General features: G+C 50.5%; 2 protein-coding genes and 1 pseudogene across 3 annotated transcripts in view; all 3 read right to left on the bottom strand.

Annotated features, from left to right (window-relative positions):
- Positions 1 to 120: 120 nt before the first annotated feature.
- Positions 121 to 6170, bottom strand: RILP (Rab interacting lysosomal protein). Of its 2 annotated transcripts, none has more exons than XM_066363530.1 (8): positions 5728 to 6170; positions 5560 to 5647; positions 5358 to 5464; positions 5026 to 5274; positions 4567 to 4712; positions 4026 to 4148; positions 869 to 952; positions 121 to 585 (listed from the first exon to the last, which is right to left on the bottom strand). In XM_066363530.1, exons 1-8 carry the CDS (start codon positions 5953 to 5955, stop codon positions 456 to 458), a joined length of 1155 nt encoding a protein of 384 aa, XP_066219627.1. In that variant the 5' UTR covers positions 5956 to 6170; the 3' UTR covers positions 121 to 455. The 2 variants fall into 2 exon arrangements, with proteins under 2 accessions (XP_066219627.1, XP_066219626.1); XM_066363529.1 differs by having other exon boundaries at positions 5560 to 5653; positions 5728 to 6165.
- Positions 6171 to 7940: 1770 nt separating this feature from the next.
- Positions 7941 to 18463, bottom strand: part of PRPF8 (pre-mRNA processing factor 8) — a 34941-nt gene continuing 24418 nt past the window's right edge. Inside the window, exons 32-43 of the mRNA XM_066363544.1 lie at positions 17956 to 18147; positions 17463 to 17700; positions 17196 to 17324; positions 15905 to 16018; positions 15650 to 15823; positions 14794 to 14987; positions 13934 to 14173; positions 13695 to 13836; positions 9637 to 9777; positions 9361 to 9500; positions 9055 to 9257; positions 7941 to 8270 (exon numbers count right to left, since the gene is read on the bottom strand). Coding sequence (XP_066219641.1) covers positions 8116 to 8270; positions 9055 to 9257; positions 9361 to 9500; positions 9637 to 9777; positions 13695 to 13836; positions 13934 to 14173; positions 14794 to 14987; positions 15650 to 15823; positions 15905 to 16018; positions 17196 to 17324; positions 17463 to 17700; positions 17956 to 18147 — 2062 coding nt within the window. The 3' untranslated portion in view covers positions 7941 to 8115. The remainder of the gene's footprint in view (positions 8271 to 9054; positions 9258 to 9360; positions 9501 to 9636; positions 9778 to 13694; positions 13837 to 13933; positions 14174 to 14793; positions 14988 to 15649; positions 15824 to 15904; positions 16019 to 17195; positions 17325 to 17462; positions 17701 to 17955; positions 18148 to 18463) is intronic.
- On the bottom strand, positions 11780 to 12806 carry LOC136394290 (small ribosomal subunit protein uS5-like; annotated as a pseudogene).

Here is an 18463-nt window from a genome sequence, read left to right as displayed (position 1 = left end):
GCTTCTCCCCCCAGTGATGACCAAGAAAACCCCATGAGCCTGAGCCTGCCATCACCCCTGGTTGAGCAGAGTGGAAATTAGGGGGCAGATCACTGACAGACAGACAAGGAACAGTTTCTGGGTATCATGGGCAGATAATTTATTACAACAGCTTAGGCCATCAACACACATCTCTGGGAGGTAGGTAGCTCTCCATTTCATAGATGCAGAAACAGACTCAGAGAGGAAGCACTTTTATCATTTAGCTCAACAATATAGGGAAGGAAGGTAAACTGAGCTCCCACACACGCCCTGGCTCGGCCAAGACTAGGAAAGAGCCTGAGAGGGCTGGGAAGAAGGGAGTTCTGTCCTCACTTGAGGTCACACATCCACTCATAGTCAGACTCCAAGGTCAGGCCTCTGGGGAACCTGAGGACCTCAGACAAACATGTTCATTGAGAGCAGAGCAGGGCCGGTCAGGAGCTCCCCATAGGCTCCAGGTGGGGTTGCTGTGGGGCCTCTTCTTCTCCCCCCAGCTTGCTGGGAGCTGTGCTGCTGGTCTTGGCTTCAGGGGCCTCTGCTTCACCCCGGTAACACAGGCCAAAGCTAGGGGGAGAACCAAGAAGCACTTTGAGCCTGGATGCCAGAGAGAGCAAGGACATGGCCTGAGGACAGGGGGTGGTAGGAAAAGGGGATACAGTAGGAAAGGGGATGCATGAGGCAGTGCGGAGGTCCGGGGCCAGGGTCAGAGATGCAGAAGGGAGGGGCGTGCTCAGAGCTCAGGCCAGCAGGTGAACATCAGGGGAGTGGGAAAGGGGATGCTGAAGAACCAAGGTAGGGCCCCTTCTTCACCCCTACCACTTTTTCCCTTCCTCTTTCCCCAACATACAAACTCTGTATTCTGGACTCAGGGGGTGTGGGGTGGTCTCCCTTATCACTGGAGAGCAGGATCCATGAGCCATCCTCATCGTCACTGAGACAGAGGAGAGAGGAAATGGTGAGGGTCATTTATCAAGGGCAGGAGGGACAACGGGAGTACAGCTAGATCAGTCTTCTGTGAGCTCCCAGGAGCAGGCAGGGGAGGACAGAGTGACAACAGGGCCCCTATGGCTGGAAAGGAGACACTGGGGAGATAAAAAAAATCTTGAGACTTTTATTTGATAGCGTTACAGACAGCAGGCCCCCTAGCAAGGCTGCAGTTATAGTCTTTTCTTTATTTTAAGTGAGAGGAGAGGAGATAGAGAGACATACTCCTGCATGTGTCCTAACTGGGATCCACCCAGCAATCCCCATCTGGGGCCAAATCAACCGAGCTATCCTAAGTGCCTGAGGCAGATGCTCAGAGTAACTGAGCTATCCTCAGTGCCCAGGGCTGACGCTCAGGACAATGGAGCCACTGGCTGTGAGAAGGGAAGAGAGAAAGGAGGGGGAAGGAAGGGGAAGAGAGGCAGATGGCCACTTCTCACGTGTGCCCTGACTGGGGATCAAACCCGAGATGTCTGCACATCAGGCTCTATCCACTGAGCAACCTGGCCAGGGCTTTTTTTTTTTTTTTTAGAGAGGAGAGTGACAGAGAGACAGAGAGACAGAGAGAGAGACAGAGAGAGAGAGAGAGAGAGAGAGAGAGAGAGAGAGAGGAGAGAGAGACAGAGAGAGAGAGAAGGGGGGAGGAGCTGGAAGCATCAACCCCCATTGTGCCTTGACCAGGCAAGCCCAGGGTTTCGAACCGGCGACCTCAGCATTTCCAGGTCGACACTTTATCCACTGCGCCACCACAGGTCAGGCCAGGGCCTTTTTTTTTTAAAGACTTTATTTATTGATTTTACAGAGAGGAGAGAGATTGATTTTACAGACAGGGTGACAAGCAGAAAACATCAACTCGTAGTAGTTGCTGCCTATATGTGCCTTGACCAGGCAATCCCAGGGTTTCTAACTGGCAACCTCAGCATTCTAGGTCAACGCTTTATCCACTGTGCCACTACAGGTCATAGTTTTTGTTTTTTATTTGGGGGGGTCATTTTTGTTTTAAGAGAGAGAGAGAGAGAGACAGGAAGGGAGAGAGAGGGTGAGAGAGGGTGACAAGTACCAACCCATAGTTGCTTTCGCTTTAGTTGTGCACTGATTGCTTCTGAGAGAGGGAGGAGAGAGTAAGAACATCAACTTAGAGTTGCTTTCACTTTTAGTTATACATTGAGCTTCTCATACGTGCCCTAACTGGGGCTGTGCCAATGACCCTTTGCTCAAGCCAGCAATTTTGGGCTTTTTGTGCCAGCAACCTTTGGGCTCAAGATGGTAGTAAGCCAGTAACCTCGGAGTTTTGAACTGGCGACTTCAGCATTCCAGGTCGACGCTTTATCCACTGCACCAATATCCGTCAGGCTTTTTTTTTTTTTACTTACTAGATTAACAATTAATCATAAAAGGGTATAACTCAGGAATAGCCAGATGGGAGAGATGCATAGGGCAAGGCATGGGGAAAGGACAGGCGCTTCCATGCCCTCTCCAAGCCTCCATTAGTGCCCCATCCCCATGTGTTCATCAACCCAGACGCTCTTTGAACCCAGTCCTTTTGGCTTTCTATGGAGGTCTCTACAGCTATAGTCTTACCACCCTGAGAACAAACAGATACAGCCAGGACAGGAAACCAAAAAAAGAATGTGGAGAAAAAGCATTAGCAGGATTCTTCCACAGGGTCCACAGTGAGCAAGGCCAGTGGGAGCAGTGCGATCCAGGGAGAAGAGGGGCACGCTCAGGACAGCAGTCGGCACCAAGCAGCAGGCCCAAGGGGTGAGCAGATAGTAGGCTCAGGGGTTGACCAGGCCAGAGGGACAAGCTCAGCAGGGCCGTTTGGATAGCATGCTCAAGGGATAACCGGGCCAGGTTGGTAGGTTTCATGAGTGACTTGACTATAGTGGTAGGTTCAAGGTGTGACTAGGCTGAGGTGATAGGTTCGGTCTGAGACAAAAGACTCAGAAGATGCCTGATCACTGGTGGAGTCGACCAGGAACGTGGATAAAGCATCAATCCAGAACACTCAGGTCGCCGGTTCAAAGCCCTGAGGTCACTAGCTCTGAGTGTGGGCTCCTCAGTGCAGGGTCATTGGCTTGAGTGGGGAAATCTTCCACACAATACCACAGTTTACTAGCTTGAGCCCAAAGGTAGCTGGCTTGAGCAAGGGTGTATGAGAAGTTAAATGTACAACTAAAGTGAAAGCAATTATAAGTTTCTCTCTCTATCAGAAGCAATCAGTGCACAGGCAACCACAAGTTGATTCGTCTCACTCTCTCTTAAAAAAAAAAAAAAAAAAAAAAAAAAAAAAAAAGGCCCTGGCCGGTTGGCTCAGCGGTAGAGCGTCGGCCTGGCATGCGGGGGACCCGGGTTCGATTCCCGGCCAGGGCACATAGGAGAAGCACCCATTTGCTTCTCCACCCCCCCCCCCTTCCTCTCTGTCTCTCTCTTCCCCTCCTGCAGCCAAGGCTCCATTGGAGCAAAGATGGCCTGGGCGCTGGGGATGGCTCCTTGGCCTCTGCCCCAGGCACTAGAGTGGCTCTGGTCGCGGCAGAGCCTCGCCCCGGAGGGGCAGAGCATCGCCCCCTGGTGGGCGTGCCAGGTGGATCCCGGTCGGGCACATGCAGGAATCTGTCTGACTGTCTCTCCCCGTTTCCAGCTTCAGGAAAATACAAAAAAAAAAAAAAAAAAGACTCAGGCTGGATCAGCAAGCTAAATGGGATGACCAGATTAGGTCTGCAGGTGGCTAGGCCGGATTGGAGCATGACTAGGCTGGATCACCAGGCTCAGCAGAACAAGGGCAGTTGGCTCAGTTAGAATGAAGGTAGGGCCTGACCTGTGGTGGTGCAGTGGATAAAGCATCAACCTGGAAATGCTGAGGTCGCTGGTTCAAAACCCTGGGCTTGCCTGGTCAAGGCACATGTGGGAGTTGATGCTTCCAGCTCCTCCCCCCTTCTCTCTGTCTCTTTCTCTCCTCTCTAAAAATGAATAAATAAAATTAAAAAAAAAAAGAAAAAAGAATGAAGGTAGGGACATACCTGCTCTCTGTTTCCTCTGGGATCCCTAACATCTTGGCCTTGATCTTCTTCCGCTGCTTCCTGACAGCCACCTTCATGGCTTCCAGCAGAAGTCCAGGGACCCTTTGGTCTGTGAGCAGCTCCCTGCAGAAGAGGGGAAAGGGCAGGGACAAAGTGATGGGGATGCCAACAGTAAGTTTCACACTAAAGTATCCTTTTTTGAAACACTGCCTTCCTAACACCCCTCAAACTTTAGCTAATGTGTCCCTCCTAGGAATATTTCCTTGACTGCTGCTGGGGCTGCTGTGACCCTTTGTACTGCCCCCTTCCTCATCTGGATGAAGTTCCAGAAGGACAGGGGCTGTGTGATTCATGTCCTCCCAGTGTCCAGCACAGTGCCTGCCACATGTCATTGTTTATACATCAGTGAGCCAAAGGATGAAGCAGGTGACCTGAAGCCCAGGAACAGGAGTGACTGGGGCCTCCTCAGCTTCCCGGCTCCTGCCCGGCGCCCTCACCGCTGGAAGTACTCAGCTTCCCGGCTCCTGCCCGGCGCCCTCACCGCTGGAAGTAGGCCAGCTCTTCCTTCAGCAGGAACACGTTGGCTTTGAGCTCATTCCGCTCCTGAAGGATCTGCTCAAGCTCTTCTCGACTGAAGCCGCACTGCCCTTCGTTGGAGGGATGCTGTGGCTGCTGCGGGGCATACGCCTGTGGAAGGGCAGGTTGATCAGAGCGGAGCCTTGGCTGGAGTTCCTCTGCCCCTGGGTCGTCACAGGAGTGCTAGAGGTAGTAGTGGCTGGCAGAGAGACTTGGGAAGCAAGGGCGCTACAACAGATGACACACCAGTGCTCTAGATGACAGTGGGACAGAGGCTGGTTGAGGGGACACAACCAGCCTCTTGTGTTCCACCTCCAACTTCCCGCTGGACATGCTACGCAGCACAGCAAACCTTTCCCAAATGCCTACAAAGTGCCAGACGCTATGAGTACCCAGAAGGGTCTTGACCTCAGCGGGCACTCACCAGATCCTCAGGGGTCCCCGGAACTCCTGTTCCAGCGGTCACCAGCTCGGGCTTCTTCTGACTCTGCTCACACGCAAGACCCTCAGCCTGATCCCGTGCCCGCTCCTGAGCCAGCTCCACGGCTCCTTCACCCCGCAGTTCCCGCTCGCTCTCACGGTCCCGTGCGGCTCGCAGCTGGGCTTGCACTGCGGCCAGCTTGTGTCGCAACTCTGCATTCACCAGCAGGAGGCGCTGTAGCTGCTCCTGCAACTGGGGGTGGAGCAAATGGCAGCGCTGGCGGGCGGGGCGCAGAGAGAGCCCCGCCCCACACCGTTACCTCTCCCCGCCCTCACCGCCTCGGTCTCCTGGCTGCGCTGCAGCAGGTCACGGTTGTGCGCCCGGAGTTCGTCCCGCTGTCGGTCGGTCAGTTCCTTGAGCTGCCGCAGCAGTGCGCGCTCCTCTGAGGAATGGGTGTTCTTAGTGGTGACCCGCAGGCGGTAGACCCTGATTCGGCCCGACCCTGCCACCCTGACTCCCAGCGGGGCCCGCACTCACCCTGTGGGCCGAAAAGCAACTCTCTGCGGAGGTGCTCGTTCTCCTCCCGCAGCCGCTGCAACTCCAGTTCGGCTTGCTGCGCTGACACCTGCAGCTGGGGAGTCCAGGCTCAGAGGGTTAAGCCCCAGCCGACCCCGCGGGTGGCAAAGGGAGGGGACAGTGACTCACCGAGTCGGGGGCGGGCCCCAGGGCAGCCTTTTCCAGGAGCTCCAGCGCCCGTACCACGAGAGGCACGAGCCCCGCCGCCGCCTCGGGGCCGAAGCGGCGCGCCAGCTCCTTCAGCTCATTGCCCAGGGCTCCCGCTAGATGGTACACGAGCTCTGCGGCCGTCTCTACCCCTGTGCCCATTCGAGGCCCCCAGCCATGCTCCCCAGGTGCAGCCCTCCTGGGTTCCATATCCCCCGAAGGCCAAAGGCTGCAACAGTCACCGACCCCCCACCCCCAAACTGGGGCAGGAAAAAGCCAAATAGTTACCGCCCAGGAAGCAGTTTAGGGCAGTAGAGGGTGGGGTAGAAGCGAGAGGGGAGGAGCGATTAAGGAAAATAGCCTGGGGGAAGGAGACTGTGCTCTGGACTCTGTCCTGTTCAAGTCGCCAAGGTCACACGAAGCAGGACTGCCAACCTCCAGCCAGGCGTCCAAGAGCTGAAGCCCAGGGCTGTAAGTGGTCGCTTCACTAGTGCCCAATCCAGACTCCACCCCTGTGTCTGGAGTCACGGGGCCCCATTTGGCTGCCACACACACAGGCAAGGACAGTGCCTCAGCCAGAGACAGCCAACTGTCCAAACACGTGCCTGTTTCCCTGACCAGGAGTGACACAAAACTTAAGAGATTAGGCTGAGCACCACAGCTGCAGAGAACTCGGGGAAGGACAGCAACTGCTCCAAGGGATGTTGAAAAAGGAGTGATGATTTGCAAGTATTTTGGAGAAAATTGGCAAAGGTGTCAAGGTGGTAGGAGTGTGCAAGCCCAACCCCCACCTCAGTTCCCTGAGTCTAGGACAGTGGTTCTCAAACTTTTTGAAGTCGGGGCACATTTAAAATCCTACAAATAATTGGAGGCTCACTAAATACAAATTCCTGAGAAATATGTTATATAAGTCAAATATTAAAGAAAAAAATGAAGTCCAAGCATGCTTTTATGGTAATTAAACAAAAATACAAAATTAAATTTGACATTAAAAAAACATTTTTGTTACATTTTTTGTTATGCTTTTTAGAATTTGTGAAAAAAAGAGGGGTTAAAAAATAAAAAAACAACAAAAAGGTTATCTTTTTATATATATAGATACATTCTTAGTAAGATTTAGTAAATTTGGCAGGTCCGGGTGCAAATGTGTTAAGTTTTTTCATTCTTGTGTTTATGAGAAACATGAGCCTGGTGTGTCCTAGCGATTTCTTCAATGTTTAGGCATATATTTGAAAGGCAAACTCTAATTTCCTCTTCAATACATTGTAAAGAATTCTTTTTACTCTTGTGTTGAGTGCAGAAAACCCCCACCATACATATCATCTTAACTTTATACCAAAGAATAGAATAAACTTGCCTCCAGTCTTTCTGGGGAACACGGGGGGGGGGCAGTGGGGGTGTAATGTAAACAATCCAGCACCACACCTTAACAAACAGCCTTTTGCAACCTAATAAGGCAAGTGAGGTGGGGGGTTGGGCAGACTGTCAGCTTATAGCCAATTCCCCACACCTCTGTCCCCCAAAAATCTAAACTCCAAAAACCTGTTGGTTTTTTGGTCTCCAATAGGCACATATTTCTCCGGAATACCATAGGGTGCACCTTGAAATCTTCTGGGGCAGTGGTTGGCAAACTCATTAATCAACAGAGCCAAATATCAACAGTACAATGATTGAAAAAATTTTTTTTTTAATTTTATTTATTAATTTTTAGAGAGGAGAGAGAGAGGGAGAGAGAGAAAGGGGGAGGAGCTGGAAGCATCAACTCCCATATGTGCCTTGACCAGGCAAGCCCGGGGTTTCGAACCGGCGACCTCAGCATTTCCAGGTCGATGCTTTATCCACTGCGCCACCACAGGTCAGGCGAAATTTCTTTTGAGAGCCAAATTTTTAAAAATTAAACTATATAGGTAGGTACATTGTTTATCGAGATAGCGCCTGCACATAGTATTTTGTGGAAGAGCCACACTCAAGGGGCCAAAGAGCCGCGTGTGGCTCGTGAGCCGCAGTTTGCCGACCACTGCACCCCCACGCACACTTTGAGAACCACTGGTCTAGGAGATATTTAGCCCTATGTGTCTCGAATACGGGCCCTCCTTTCCCATCAAGACACAGCGCAGCATCTTGCTGTTAACAAGTCCAGTGTCCCGCCAATCCTACACCCAGAATTTGAGCTCAGGGGAAAAAAACTCAAAAACTCCAATTTATACAAAATTTATTTATACTCTGTTCAGGATTACAAGCCACGAGGTCAACAACACAAAAACAAGCACAAAATACAGGAAAAGGGCCAAGCTGCTGAATGTCACCAGCTTGTTGTGGGGGTAAAAGGTTCCAGCCTGCGGGGAGTCTGAGCAGGAGGTGAGGAAACAATTAGGCGTAGAGGTCCTCTCGGTCGGCAGAGTAGACCTCACCTTCCTGCAGGAGGGCAAAGTTGAGGAAGTGGGAGGGCCTGTGCACCTCATGGTAGAACTCTTTGGGGTTTGCCAGCTGCAGCTCATACTTCATGTTGGGATCATGCCGTACACCTTGGGGGTAGATGAAAACGTCCAACATTAAAAAGGTCCACCTGGCCCTGGCCGGTTGGCTCAGCGGTAGAGCGTCGGCCTAGCGTGCGGAGGACCCGGGTTTGATTCCCGGCTAGGGCACACAGGAGAAGCGCCCATTTGCTTCTCCACCCCTCCGCCGCGCTTTCCTCTCTGTCTCTCTCTTCCCCTCCCACAGCCAAGGCTCCATTGGAGCAAAGATGGCCCGGGCGCTGGGGATGGCTCTGTGGCCTCTGCCTCAGGCGCTAGAGTGGCTCTGGTCGCAACATGGCGACGCCCAGGAGGGGCAGAGCATCGCCCCCTGGTGGGCAGAGCGTTGCCCCATGGTGGGCGTGCCGGGTGGATCCCAGTCGGGCGCATGCGGGAGTCTGTCTGACTGTCTCTCCGTTTCCAGCTTCAGAAAAATGAAAAACAAAAAACAAAAAACAAAAAAAAAACAAACAAAACAAACAAACAAACAAACAAAAAGGTCCACCTGCCTCACCCAGCTGCAGCCCCTGGGCCATGTCCAAACCAGAGTCAGGCCCCAAGTGCTAAGCATAATTGGCCTAACCCAGGCATCCCCAAACTATGGCCCGCGGGCCGCATGAGGCCCCCTGAGGCCATTTATCCGGCTCCCCACCGCACTTCCAGAAGGGGCACCTCTTTCATTGGTGGTGAGAGGAGCACTGTATGTAGCGGCCCTCCAACAGTTTGAGGGACAGTGAACTGGCCCTCTGTGTAAAAAGTTTGGGGACCCCTGGGCCCTAACCCAATCCCCACTTACCCATAAAATTGTAGTTCCATGAGGACTGGGCAGGTACCATAAAGAAGCCAAGGAAACGATCTGACAACAGCATCTGGACCCTCTCGTAGTGAGAAGGTAAGTAACCCTTGGGATTGTTGCCCTTGTCTGTGTTCTGGCGGCCCCATTCATAGCCACTAGGGGTCAGCTTGTAGGCTGTCAGTGTGCAGGAACCTGGTGTGAAGCTGAAAGGGATGAACATAAAATCAGACCCTAGACCACCATTCTGGGCCCAGGTCCACAATGCCAGCCCCACCATACTTTCTCCCAATGGGGGCTCAAGCCCACCTGCAGGTGATGATGATGGTTTTCTCGCCATCCCAAGATGGGTTGTCAGCCATGATCTTGGCATGGGTGGTGACATCCTGGGGTGATAACTGGGGGGACTCATTAGGCTGAGTGTGGATCCAACCTAAAGGTTCCATTTCCTATAGGCAAAGAGCAGTGAGAAACCATTTAGAGCCGTATCTGCAGACCGGATTCCCACCTATGAGAGTAACATGCCTGCCTTCCCTCCCCCACCTTTAGAGCAGAAAGCTCCCATTCTCCCACACTCCCACTGACCTTGAGGTACTCATGCTGGGGCAGCTGGCTAGGCAGGTGTACAGTCTGGTGGGTGCCCCACTGTGGTACCATCACAATGCAGCGGATCTCCTTCACTTGGGGGTTATCTGGCGGGCTTACCCCGTACAGGTATCCTGCAATCTGGAGGCAAAGGAGTCAAGAACCAAAATGATTCTTAGTACCATCCTAGACTCTGGGCTGTTAGCCCCGAGTTTCCTTCCTTTCTCCAAGAACAAGGACAAAGTTTCTCAAAATAGACATAGAATCTACCACATCAGAATTACCTAGGGTGCTTGTTAACAACATTACATGGACCCAATCTTAAACTTACCACTTCAGAATCTCGAGTGGGGTCCAGGAATCTACATTACTCACATGCTGCACAGCTGATTATTTAAGTACAGTATTCATAAACATACAAGCACACAAGCATGCAGCTTCTGAACATATCTTTAAAACCAGTACTAGGTGGCATTTTTTTTTCTTTGTATTTTTTTTTTTTTTCCTGAAGCTGGAAACGGGGAGACACAGTCAGACAGACTCCCGCATGTGCCCGACCGGGATCCACCCGGCACGCCCACCAGGGGGCAACGCTCTGCCCATCAGGGGGTGATGCTCTGCCCCTCCGGGGCGTCGCTCTGTTGCGACCAGAGCCATTCTAGCACCTGGGGCAGAGGCCAAGGAGCTATCCCCAGCGCCCGGGCCATCCTTGCTCCAATGGAGCCTCGCTGCGGGAGGAGAAGAGAGAGACAGAGAGGAAGGAGAGGGGGAGGGGTGGAGAAGCAGATGGGCGCTCTCTCCTGTGTGCCCTGGCCGGGAATCGAACCCGGGACTTCTGCACGCCAGGCCGACGCTCTACCACTGAGCCAACCGGCCAGGGCTCTTTGTATTTTTGTTAGGTGAGAATCAGGGAAGCAGAGAGATAGACTCCCGCATGCACTGGACTGGATCCACCCAGCAAGACCACTAGGGGGCACTGCTTTGCTGCAACTGGAGCCATTTTAGTGCCTGTGGAGAGGTCATTGTGCCATCCTCAGTGCCCGGGGCCAACTTGCTCCAGTGGAGCCTTGGTTGTGGGAGGAGAAGAGATAGAGAGGGAGAGAGGGGGAAGGGTGGAGAAGCAGATGGTTGCTTCTCCTTTGTGCCCTAACTGGGAATCAAACCTGGGACACCCACATGCCAGGCCCACTCTCTACCACTGAGCCAACTGGCCAGGGCTCAATACTAGGTAGTATTTTAAATTTTATACTGCCATCAAGAAAATTAAGAGGATCCGTGTTCCTATAAACTCACCCACACAAGATATTAACTTTTCAAATTCATCAGAGGCCATAAATGGTGTTTTATAACACATGAGTTTCCTTGATTACTAGTAAAGGTGAACACCTTTTCATACTGTATTTGCTGCCTGTACTTCTTTTTCTGAATTACATTCAAAGTCTTTGCCCATTCTTCTAGTTATCATTAAAAAAAAAACTACCTGAGGCTCTGGCCAGTTGGCTCAGCGGTAGAGCGTCGTCGACCCAGTGTGTGGAAGTCCTGGGTTTGATTCCCAGCCAGGGCACACAGGAGAAGCACCCATGTGCTTCTCCACCCTTCCCCCTTTCCTCTCTGTTTCTCTCTTCCTCTCCCACAGCCAAGGCTCCATTTGAGCAAAAAGTTGGCCTGGGCACTGAGGATTGCTCCAAGGCCTCTGCCCTCAGGCACTAGAATGGCTCTGGTTGAGCAGAGCAATGCCCTAGATGGGCCGAGCATCGCTCCCTGGCAGGCATGCCAGGTGGATCCCGGTCAGGAGCATGCGGGAATCTATCTATCTGCCTCTGCCCCGCTTCTCATTTAGGGGAAAATAAAAATCTTCTGAGAATTCCCTATTCCAGATCCTAATTCATTATATCTAGAGTTATAAATATATGTATATATGTATTTATATATGTATGTGTGTATATATGTTATTTGGAGTGAGAGAGAAAGGATAAGAAGCATCAACTCATAGCTGGGCACCTTATTAGTTCATTGCTCTCTCATATGTGCCTTGACTAGGAGGCTGCAGCAGAGCCAGTGACCCTGCACTCAAGCCAGTGACCATGGGGTTATGTCTACGATCCCACATCAAACCAGCGACCTCAGGACTTCAAACGGGTCTTCAGTGTCCCAAGCCTACACTGTATCTACTGCACCACTGCCTGGTTGGGCACAAATATATATATTTTAAACAGGCTTCTTTTTTTTTATAAAATTGTGTGGTGGCCACAGCTGGAGCTGGGGTCCTCTGCACAGAAACTCTGGTGTGGGTCTTTACAAGATGGCCAGTGAATTCCTGATAGAGAGATTTGGGGAACACCATCTCTTTCCAGAGTCAGGGGTGAGAGAGCTATAGGTATTAGAGATGGCATCAGAGGTGACCTTGGAGCCCTGGCCAGATAGCTCCATTGGTTGAGCTTAGCTCTGAAGCATAGAGGTTGCTGGTTTCATCACTGGTCAGAGCACACACAGGAACAGATCAATGTTTCTGTCTCTCTCACTCCCTTCCTCTCTCTCAAATTAATTTTTTTTAAAAAGGAGGCCTTGGCAAAGATGCCCAGGGTGGCAGTACAGTGGTGTGGCAGTTAGCCACACCAGCCAGCAGCAGCAGCTTCTTGGGCACAGAGGCTGGGATGATGCCAGTGCTCCTGAGGGCAGGGATGAGGTGCACAAGCACAGTCACAGCATCCAGTCACCTTGCAAGGGATGGTATGGGGCTTGCTGATCTTGTTTCCATGGATGGCAGTGGCTACTTCCTTTGAGCACTTAACACTCAGACCAACATGTCCACTGTAGTCCCAAATGGTAACAAATGCCTTGAACTGGGTCCTCTGGCCAGTGCATGTTGCTTTTGCCTGGGCATAATCTTCAAAACCTTACCCTTGAAGGATGCCCCCAAGAAAATGTCAAAGATCTCAGATTCCTTGGTGGGCAGAGAAAATAGATCTCTTCCAGAGACTTGATCTTCATGTCCCTGACCAGGTGGCCCAGCTCGGTGATGAGGATGCCCTTTGTCCTCAGCCTTGCTTCCGGGAGCTCCATGGCCTTGGCCTGAACCCCCCTGCGACCCCAGCCACAGAAGCTACAGTCTCCCGTTCCAGGGCCAGTGGAACCTACAGGCCCCCTGCACCACTGGCATCATCGGCCATTTGGTATTTTCTCAGAAAATAAGCTTTTCTTTATGCTTTTAGTTTGTCTTCTGTGGTACACCCTTCATCACATACATTATTCATTTTTTCCCCCAGAGACAGAGCGAGAATCAGAGAGAGGGATAGATAGGGACAGACAGACAGGAACGGAAAGAGATGAGAAGCATCAATCACCTGTTTTTCGTTGTGACACCTTAGTTGTTCATTGATTGTTTTCTCATATGTGCCTTGACCGTGAGCCTTCAGCAGACCGAGTAACCCCTTGCTCAAGCCAGCGACCTTGGGTTCAAGCTGGTGAACTTTTTGCTCACCCCAGATGAGCCTGTGCTCAAGCTGGCAACCTCAGGGTCTCGAACATGGGTCTTCCGCATCCCAGTCCGACGCTCTATCCACTGCACCACTACCTGGTCAGGTTATATTATTCATTTTGATTGTAGTTGTATACTTTGTGTTTTAAGCAGGCTATCCCAAAACTAAGGTAATAATTTTTTCTAATACTCTACAGTTTAGTATTTTGCATTCAGATCTTTACTACACCTGGATTTTATTTTTGTAAGTGGTGTGAGACCGGGATCTCGATTACTTTTTCTGCTTGTTTCAATATCATAAGACATTCTTAATCCTACAGACTGACTTGATAATGCCATTATTTATTATATACACATGACTGTTTCTGACTATATGCTACGCTCTTAATTGCTGTAACTTTATAAATTTTATAGATCTGGTAGGGGCCCAAACCATCCTTGTTGTCTTGGTTATCTTTGTATATTTACTTATCCATGTATTTTGAAACCAGCACCTCAAGTTCCAGGAAACCTTAGGTGAGTTTTAGATTCATAAAATGTTTAGGCTCCCACTGTGGTCTAGTTGAGCACACTTACTCACTTGGGCCCGAAGGTCAGATATGCAGATAAACTTCTTAAGCACATTCTTGGGAAGAATATAGGTATAACCAGTCTCCTTGATGTCATCAGATGAAACATAGATGTGATTGGTCCTTAGGTGCAGGTTGGCAGCAGAGATGGCCCTAAAAACAGGTAGGGATGTCAACATTTCTCAACCCAAGCACCCTAAGTTGTACCAGCAGGCCCTTTAATCTCCACCCCTCTTGCCCCTTATAGTACCTGACTCTCCATTCAGTTTTAGATGAGAAAGTCTGGGTCTCATAGTTGCTGGTGGTAGAGGTGATGATCTCATCACCGTGCTTGTTCACAGTACGAGTCTGTGTTGCAGTCAGTTGTGACTGTTCCTTGGTCTGCTTCTCAATCTCAGCTATCTGCTGCCGCTGCTGTGAGGGTGCTGAGATCTCCATTCCCAGGATGATGTCTCGAATTTCTGATTGTGTCAATGATGCTACATTCACACTGTGGGGACAGAGTGGGTCATACCACAAGGATCCCTTCCCCTTGGTCACTTATGCCTCGATGGCAACAATGTAACTTGGTGGTACAGGTGAGCCCATATTACTCCAGACTATTCTCAAGTGACACTTGAAAAGGAAGTATGGAGCGGATCTGCACTAATATTGGTAAGATTCATCACATCCCAGATGGCCCTGTGCATGTGCACCTTTCAGCCCTGCTCAATCCTGTTCAGCATCCATACCTCCCATTTATTCTCAGTAAAAGTGCCCTAGCACAGGATAATTCTCAAAAACAGAAACCCTAAAACATGTTCTCAGAGCTGCAGCTGTCAGTCAACCTAAGGGATACCTAGAAATCTATGGACGCTTTGGATCCCACAATAACCAGAAAGGAGAAGGAAGAAAGGTATGTGTGCGCTATTAACTAATAGTGGTACCTCAGGGTCTTGGGTGTTAAAACTTCCTGTAATGTATGGACAATAAAGAAATACCCTGCTCACAATGGCAACAGTGCCTTCACTGAGAAACAATGCCCAAGAGTCAGCATGAAGCCCGACACTTCCTTCTTTTCTTCTATAGCCATGTCCCAGGACATCTTGTCTCCCCACCACCACTGCTCACTTGTTTTTCTTGCCGTAGTCAGCCAAAATAAGATCCTTGAGCTGCACCTCCACCTTAATCCACTCCTCGTCAGTCAGGGTAGGCCAGATGTGGTGTGGTTCTGTAATAGTAGTCTTGTCTGGCTTCAGGATCACCTTTGCCCGGTCATTGTTCACATGCAGGGCGCGCAGAATCAAGATGAGGCGGGAGAAAGCCTAGGAAGAGATGAGGCGGCATGGGGGGAGGTCAGCCACTGTTCTCTTCCTCCTTCCTTGGTCCTATTTTTTCAGGGAACCCAGGAATTGATTTCAAACTCTTAAGGTGCTGACCCCTAACCCCTCACCATGAGTCAGAGCACAGAGTCACTGTCCACAGGTTGAAGATGTGAAAATGGCCCCCATAAGGAGCCTGTGGTTAAAGCCAAAGCACAAGATTTTCTCATGGCCCCAAACCCACTCTTTTTTTTTTTTTTTTTTGTATTTTTCTGAAGTTGGAAACGGGGAGGCAGACAGATTCCCACATGCGCCTGACCGGGATCCACCCGGCATGCCCACCAGGAGGTGATGCTCTGCCCATCTGGGGCGTTGCTCTGTTGCAACCAGAGACATTCCAGCGCCTGAGGCAGAGGCCATGGAGCCATCCTCAGTGCCCAGGCCAGCCTTGCTCCAATGGAGCCTTGGCTGCAGGAGGGGAAGAAAGAGACAGAGAGGAGGAGAGGGAGAAGGGTGGAGAAGCAGATGGGCGCTTCTCCTGTGTGCCCTGCCTGGGAATCGAACCCGGGACTCCTGCATGCCAGGCCGACGCTCTACCACTGAGCCAACTGGCCAGGGCCCCAAACCCACTCTTAAAGTGACCTCTTTGTAAGGTGGCTTCATACCGTGTAAGATGAGATAGTCTTGAGCCAGTCATCATAGAGGTTAAAGAGAACCATCTGGGGCTCAGTGGCTTTCAGGATGAGGTCCCCAAACTTCTCCACCTTGAGACAAGCCTGGAAAGGGAGTTGGAGCTCTGATCCTTTAATCACAATATTAGGGAAGTCCAGCAAGTGCACCTGAAACAAGATCAAATCCAAAATTAGAAACAGAACCTACAAATCTCAGACTTCCTCTCTTCTACTTCAAACACCTCTCACCTCCAGTGGATCCAGCATGCCCTTTCTGGTGACAATGATCTGCTTAGGCTGCTCCTCCACAGGGAGAGAACGGATCAGGGCAGCCACCTCCTCAGCTGTCTTCCACTTAGCCAACTAAAAAGCAAGAGAAGAAAATGGAAATTGAATTGCTATCCTCCCAGGTAAACTAGAACAGAAGATCCTAGTGATGAAATAATCAAACTATGTTTCTACTGAGTACTGCTACTGAATGTTAGGTACCTTACCCCAAAGGGTTTTTCAACCTAGCTGGCTATAGCAAACTAATAGAAGCCAATATTTGATTGTACAACACTATGTCAGGGACAAAAGAAATTAAGACTAAAGGTCATAAAGAGCTGCAGTAAGACTGTGATAAACAGAGGAAAGAAGAGAGTTCATTCTAGAAAGAGAGCTATATAAACAAAGCCACAAAGGTGGAGAGTAGCATCAGGGTTTTGGGATACTAGGACGCTGGACTAATTACAAGAGGAAACACACTATAAAGGAAGAGAGGTTGTGACTGGACAGGTGACAGCCCAGTCAGACATTAAGTGTCTAGGAAGCCAAAGAAGAGTTAATTCAGCAAGAAGGGGTGACCAAAGGCTTTGAAGTAGAGAAGAAACTTGGTGAAAGTGATATTTTAAGACTGCTTGTTCCCTTGCCCTGGCTGGTAGGCTCAGCAGGAAAGTGTAGGCCCAGCATGTGGATGTCTTCGGTTTGATTCCTGGCCAGGGCACACAGGAGAAGTGCCCATCTGCTTCTCTACCATTCCCCCTCTCCTTTCTCTCTCTCTCTTCCCTTTCCACAGCCAAGGCTCCATTGGAGCACAGTTGGCCCCTCACTGAGGATGGCTCTATGGCCTCCGCCTCAGGCACTAGAATAGTTCTGGTTGCAACTGGAGCAACGCTCCACTTGGGCAGAGCACCGCCCCCTAGCTGGCATGCCAGGTGGATCCTGGTCAGGCGCATGCAGGAGTCTGTCTCTCTACCTCCCCGCTTCTCACTTCAGGAAAAAAAAAAAATTGCCTGTTCCCTTTAGAAAGATGATTAGATTCAGAAAGCAGAGACCTGATGGTAAGTAACGAAGGACCTCATACACTCTTAGACCTTCTAGAGAATACTTCCCAAGTTAAGTGATGGAGGGGAAAAGTTCAAATGAGCTGCCCTCAATCTTTCAGAGAGAAACAGGAGATTTTCTCTTCATCTTATACCCACCCACCCACCCTCCACACCCACATACCAAGGATTAAGAGGCAAGTTTCTACAGCCTCTCTGTCCTATAAATGACTCACCTGCCCCAAACGTTTCTGTCCAGCCCACACAGATGTGTGGATTATCTTGAGGAAAAGCTGCCCTGTGCGTGGGTTGAAGATGAAGATGGCCCCATTGATGGGCTTGGTTGTCAAGTTCCCTTCAAAGGTCTAACGAACAATTACATCAGTCAGCATGGCCTAGCCACATCCATCCATCTTTCATTCCAATATGCACACACTTGCCCTATCACCCTCCCATAGGCATCTGGAGTCCCACACCCCTACATTGCTTGTAACCCTTCTTACCTTGTGAATAGTCACTCTGTAGACATTAGTGTCATCCACAAACCAAATAATCTGGTTGGAGAAGAGTTCACCATAGTTCTGAGAGGACAGATAAGGCTCAGTGGGCTCAGATGAATAGAGCTGCAGGCCCTTGCGAATCCGTTCACGTAACACGTACAAGGCAGGGTTTGCCTTCATGATCTTGGCCATGGCCTGCTGTATAAGAGGCTTGCTGCCTGGGAACCAGTTTCCATAGGCACTGTGAAGGTTGAAGAGGCAAGAAAAGTTAGACCAGGCTGGTAGCCTCAGGAATAAGGGAAACTGCAACTACACAGAGGAGGAAAGATTGTTGGCCAGACTACTAAGTGTCTGCTCATATACACAGAGGCAGGGAAAAAGACCCAGTGACCCAGAGGAGGAAAGAATTGAATCTCACCTTACCTGAGCAAACTAAAAACCATGTGTATGTTAAAGTGTGGGACTGATGGAAAATATGGGCTTCTCCCCACCTTACCTGTGCAGGTTATAGGCCAGGTCAATGGCAATGAGCACACCCGTGGGTGAAGGGTAGATACTCATGTTGTCTGTGGTGTAGTCCAAGAATTTGGCCCTGGCATAGCGCTCAATGTCATGGGAATCATAGTCCCCCCAGCGCAACTGGATGTCAATCCAATACTTCTGAGTGGTGGTGCTGTCCATCACATCCCTGAGGGTGGAGAGGGGTCAGGAGTCCAGACCTCTAGAAAGCCACTGACACAACCCCAAGAACTGCTAATCACTACATGTAAACCTTAAAACCAGACCCTCTGCCTCTTCCAAATGAGCCAGATCCCCAGAGAACCAGCAGACTTGGCTGAGCATACCCACAGGATCCAGGGGTAGCACTGGATCCAAGTTAGAAAGAAAACAGGCAAGGACAATTTCTAAAGCTGTACTGCTATAAGAATAGTAATACTGCCTGACCAGGCGGTGGCACAGTGGATAGAGCATCAGACTGGGATGCAGAGGACCCAGGTTCGAGA

The sequence above is a fragment of the Saccopteryx leptura genome, chromosome 2 (assembly GCF_036850995.1).
Source record: "Saccopteryx leptura isolate mSacLep1 chromosome 2, mSacLep1_pri_phased_curated, whole genome shotgun sequence".
In the NCBI taxonomy this organism is placed as follows: domain Eukaryota; kingdom Metazoa; phylum Chordata; class Mammalia; order Chiroptera; family Emballonuridae; genus Saccopteryx; species Saccopteryx leptura.
The sequence above is the reverse complement of the archived record's forward strand: the minus strand, read 5'-3'. Positions and strand labels throughout refer to the sequence as shown.

Excerpts from the sequence above, each read along its gene's own strand:
- RILP (XM_066363529.1), bottom strand. The coding sequence starts at position 5,955 with ATGGAACCCAGGAGGGCTGCACCTGGGGAGCATGGCTGGGGGCCTCGA. Across the intron at positions 5,275-5,357 it reads GCAGCCAGGAGACCGAGGCG|TTGCAGGAGCAGCTACAGCG; the intron begins GTGAGGGCGGGG and ends CTCCACCCCCAG. Across the intron at positions 4,713-5,025 it reads CGGGGACCCCTGAGGATCTG|GCGTATGCCCCGCAGCAGCC; the intron begins GTGAGTGCCCGC and ends GCCCTTCCACAG.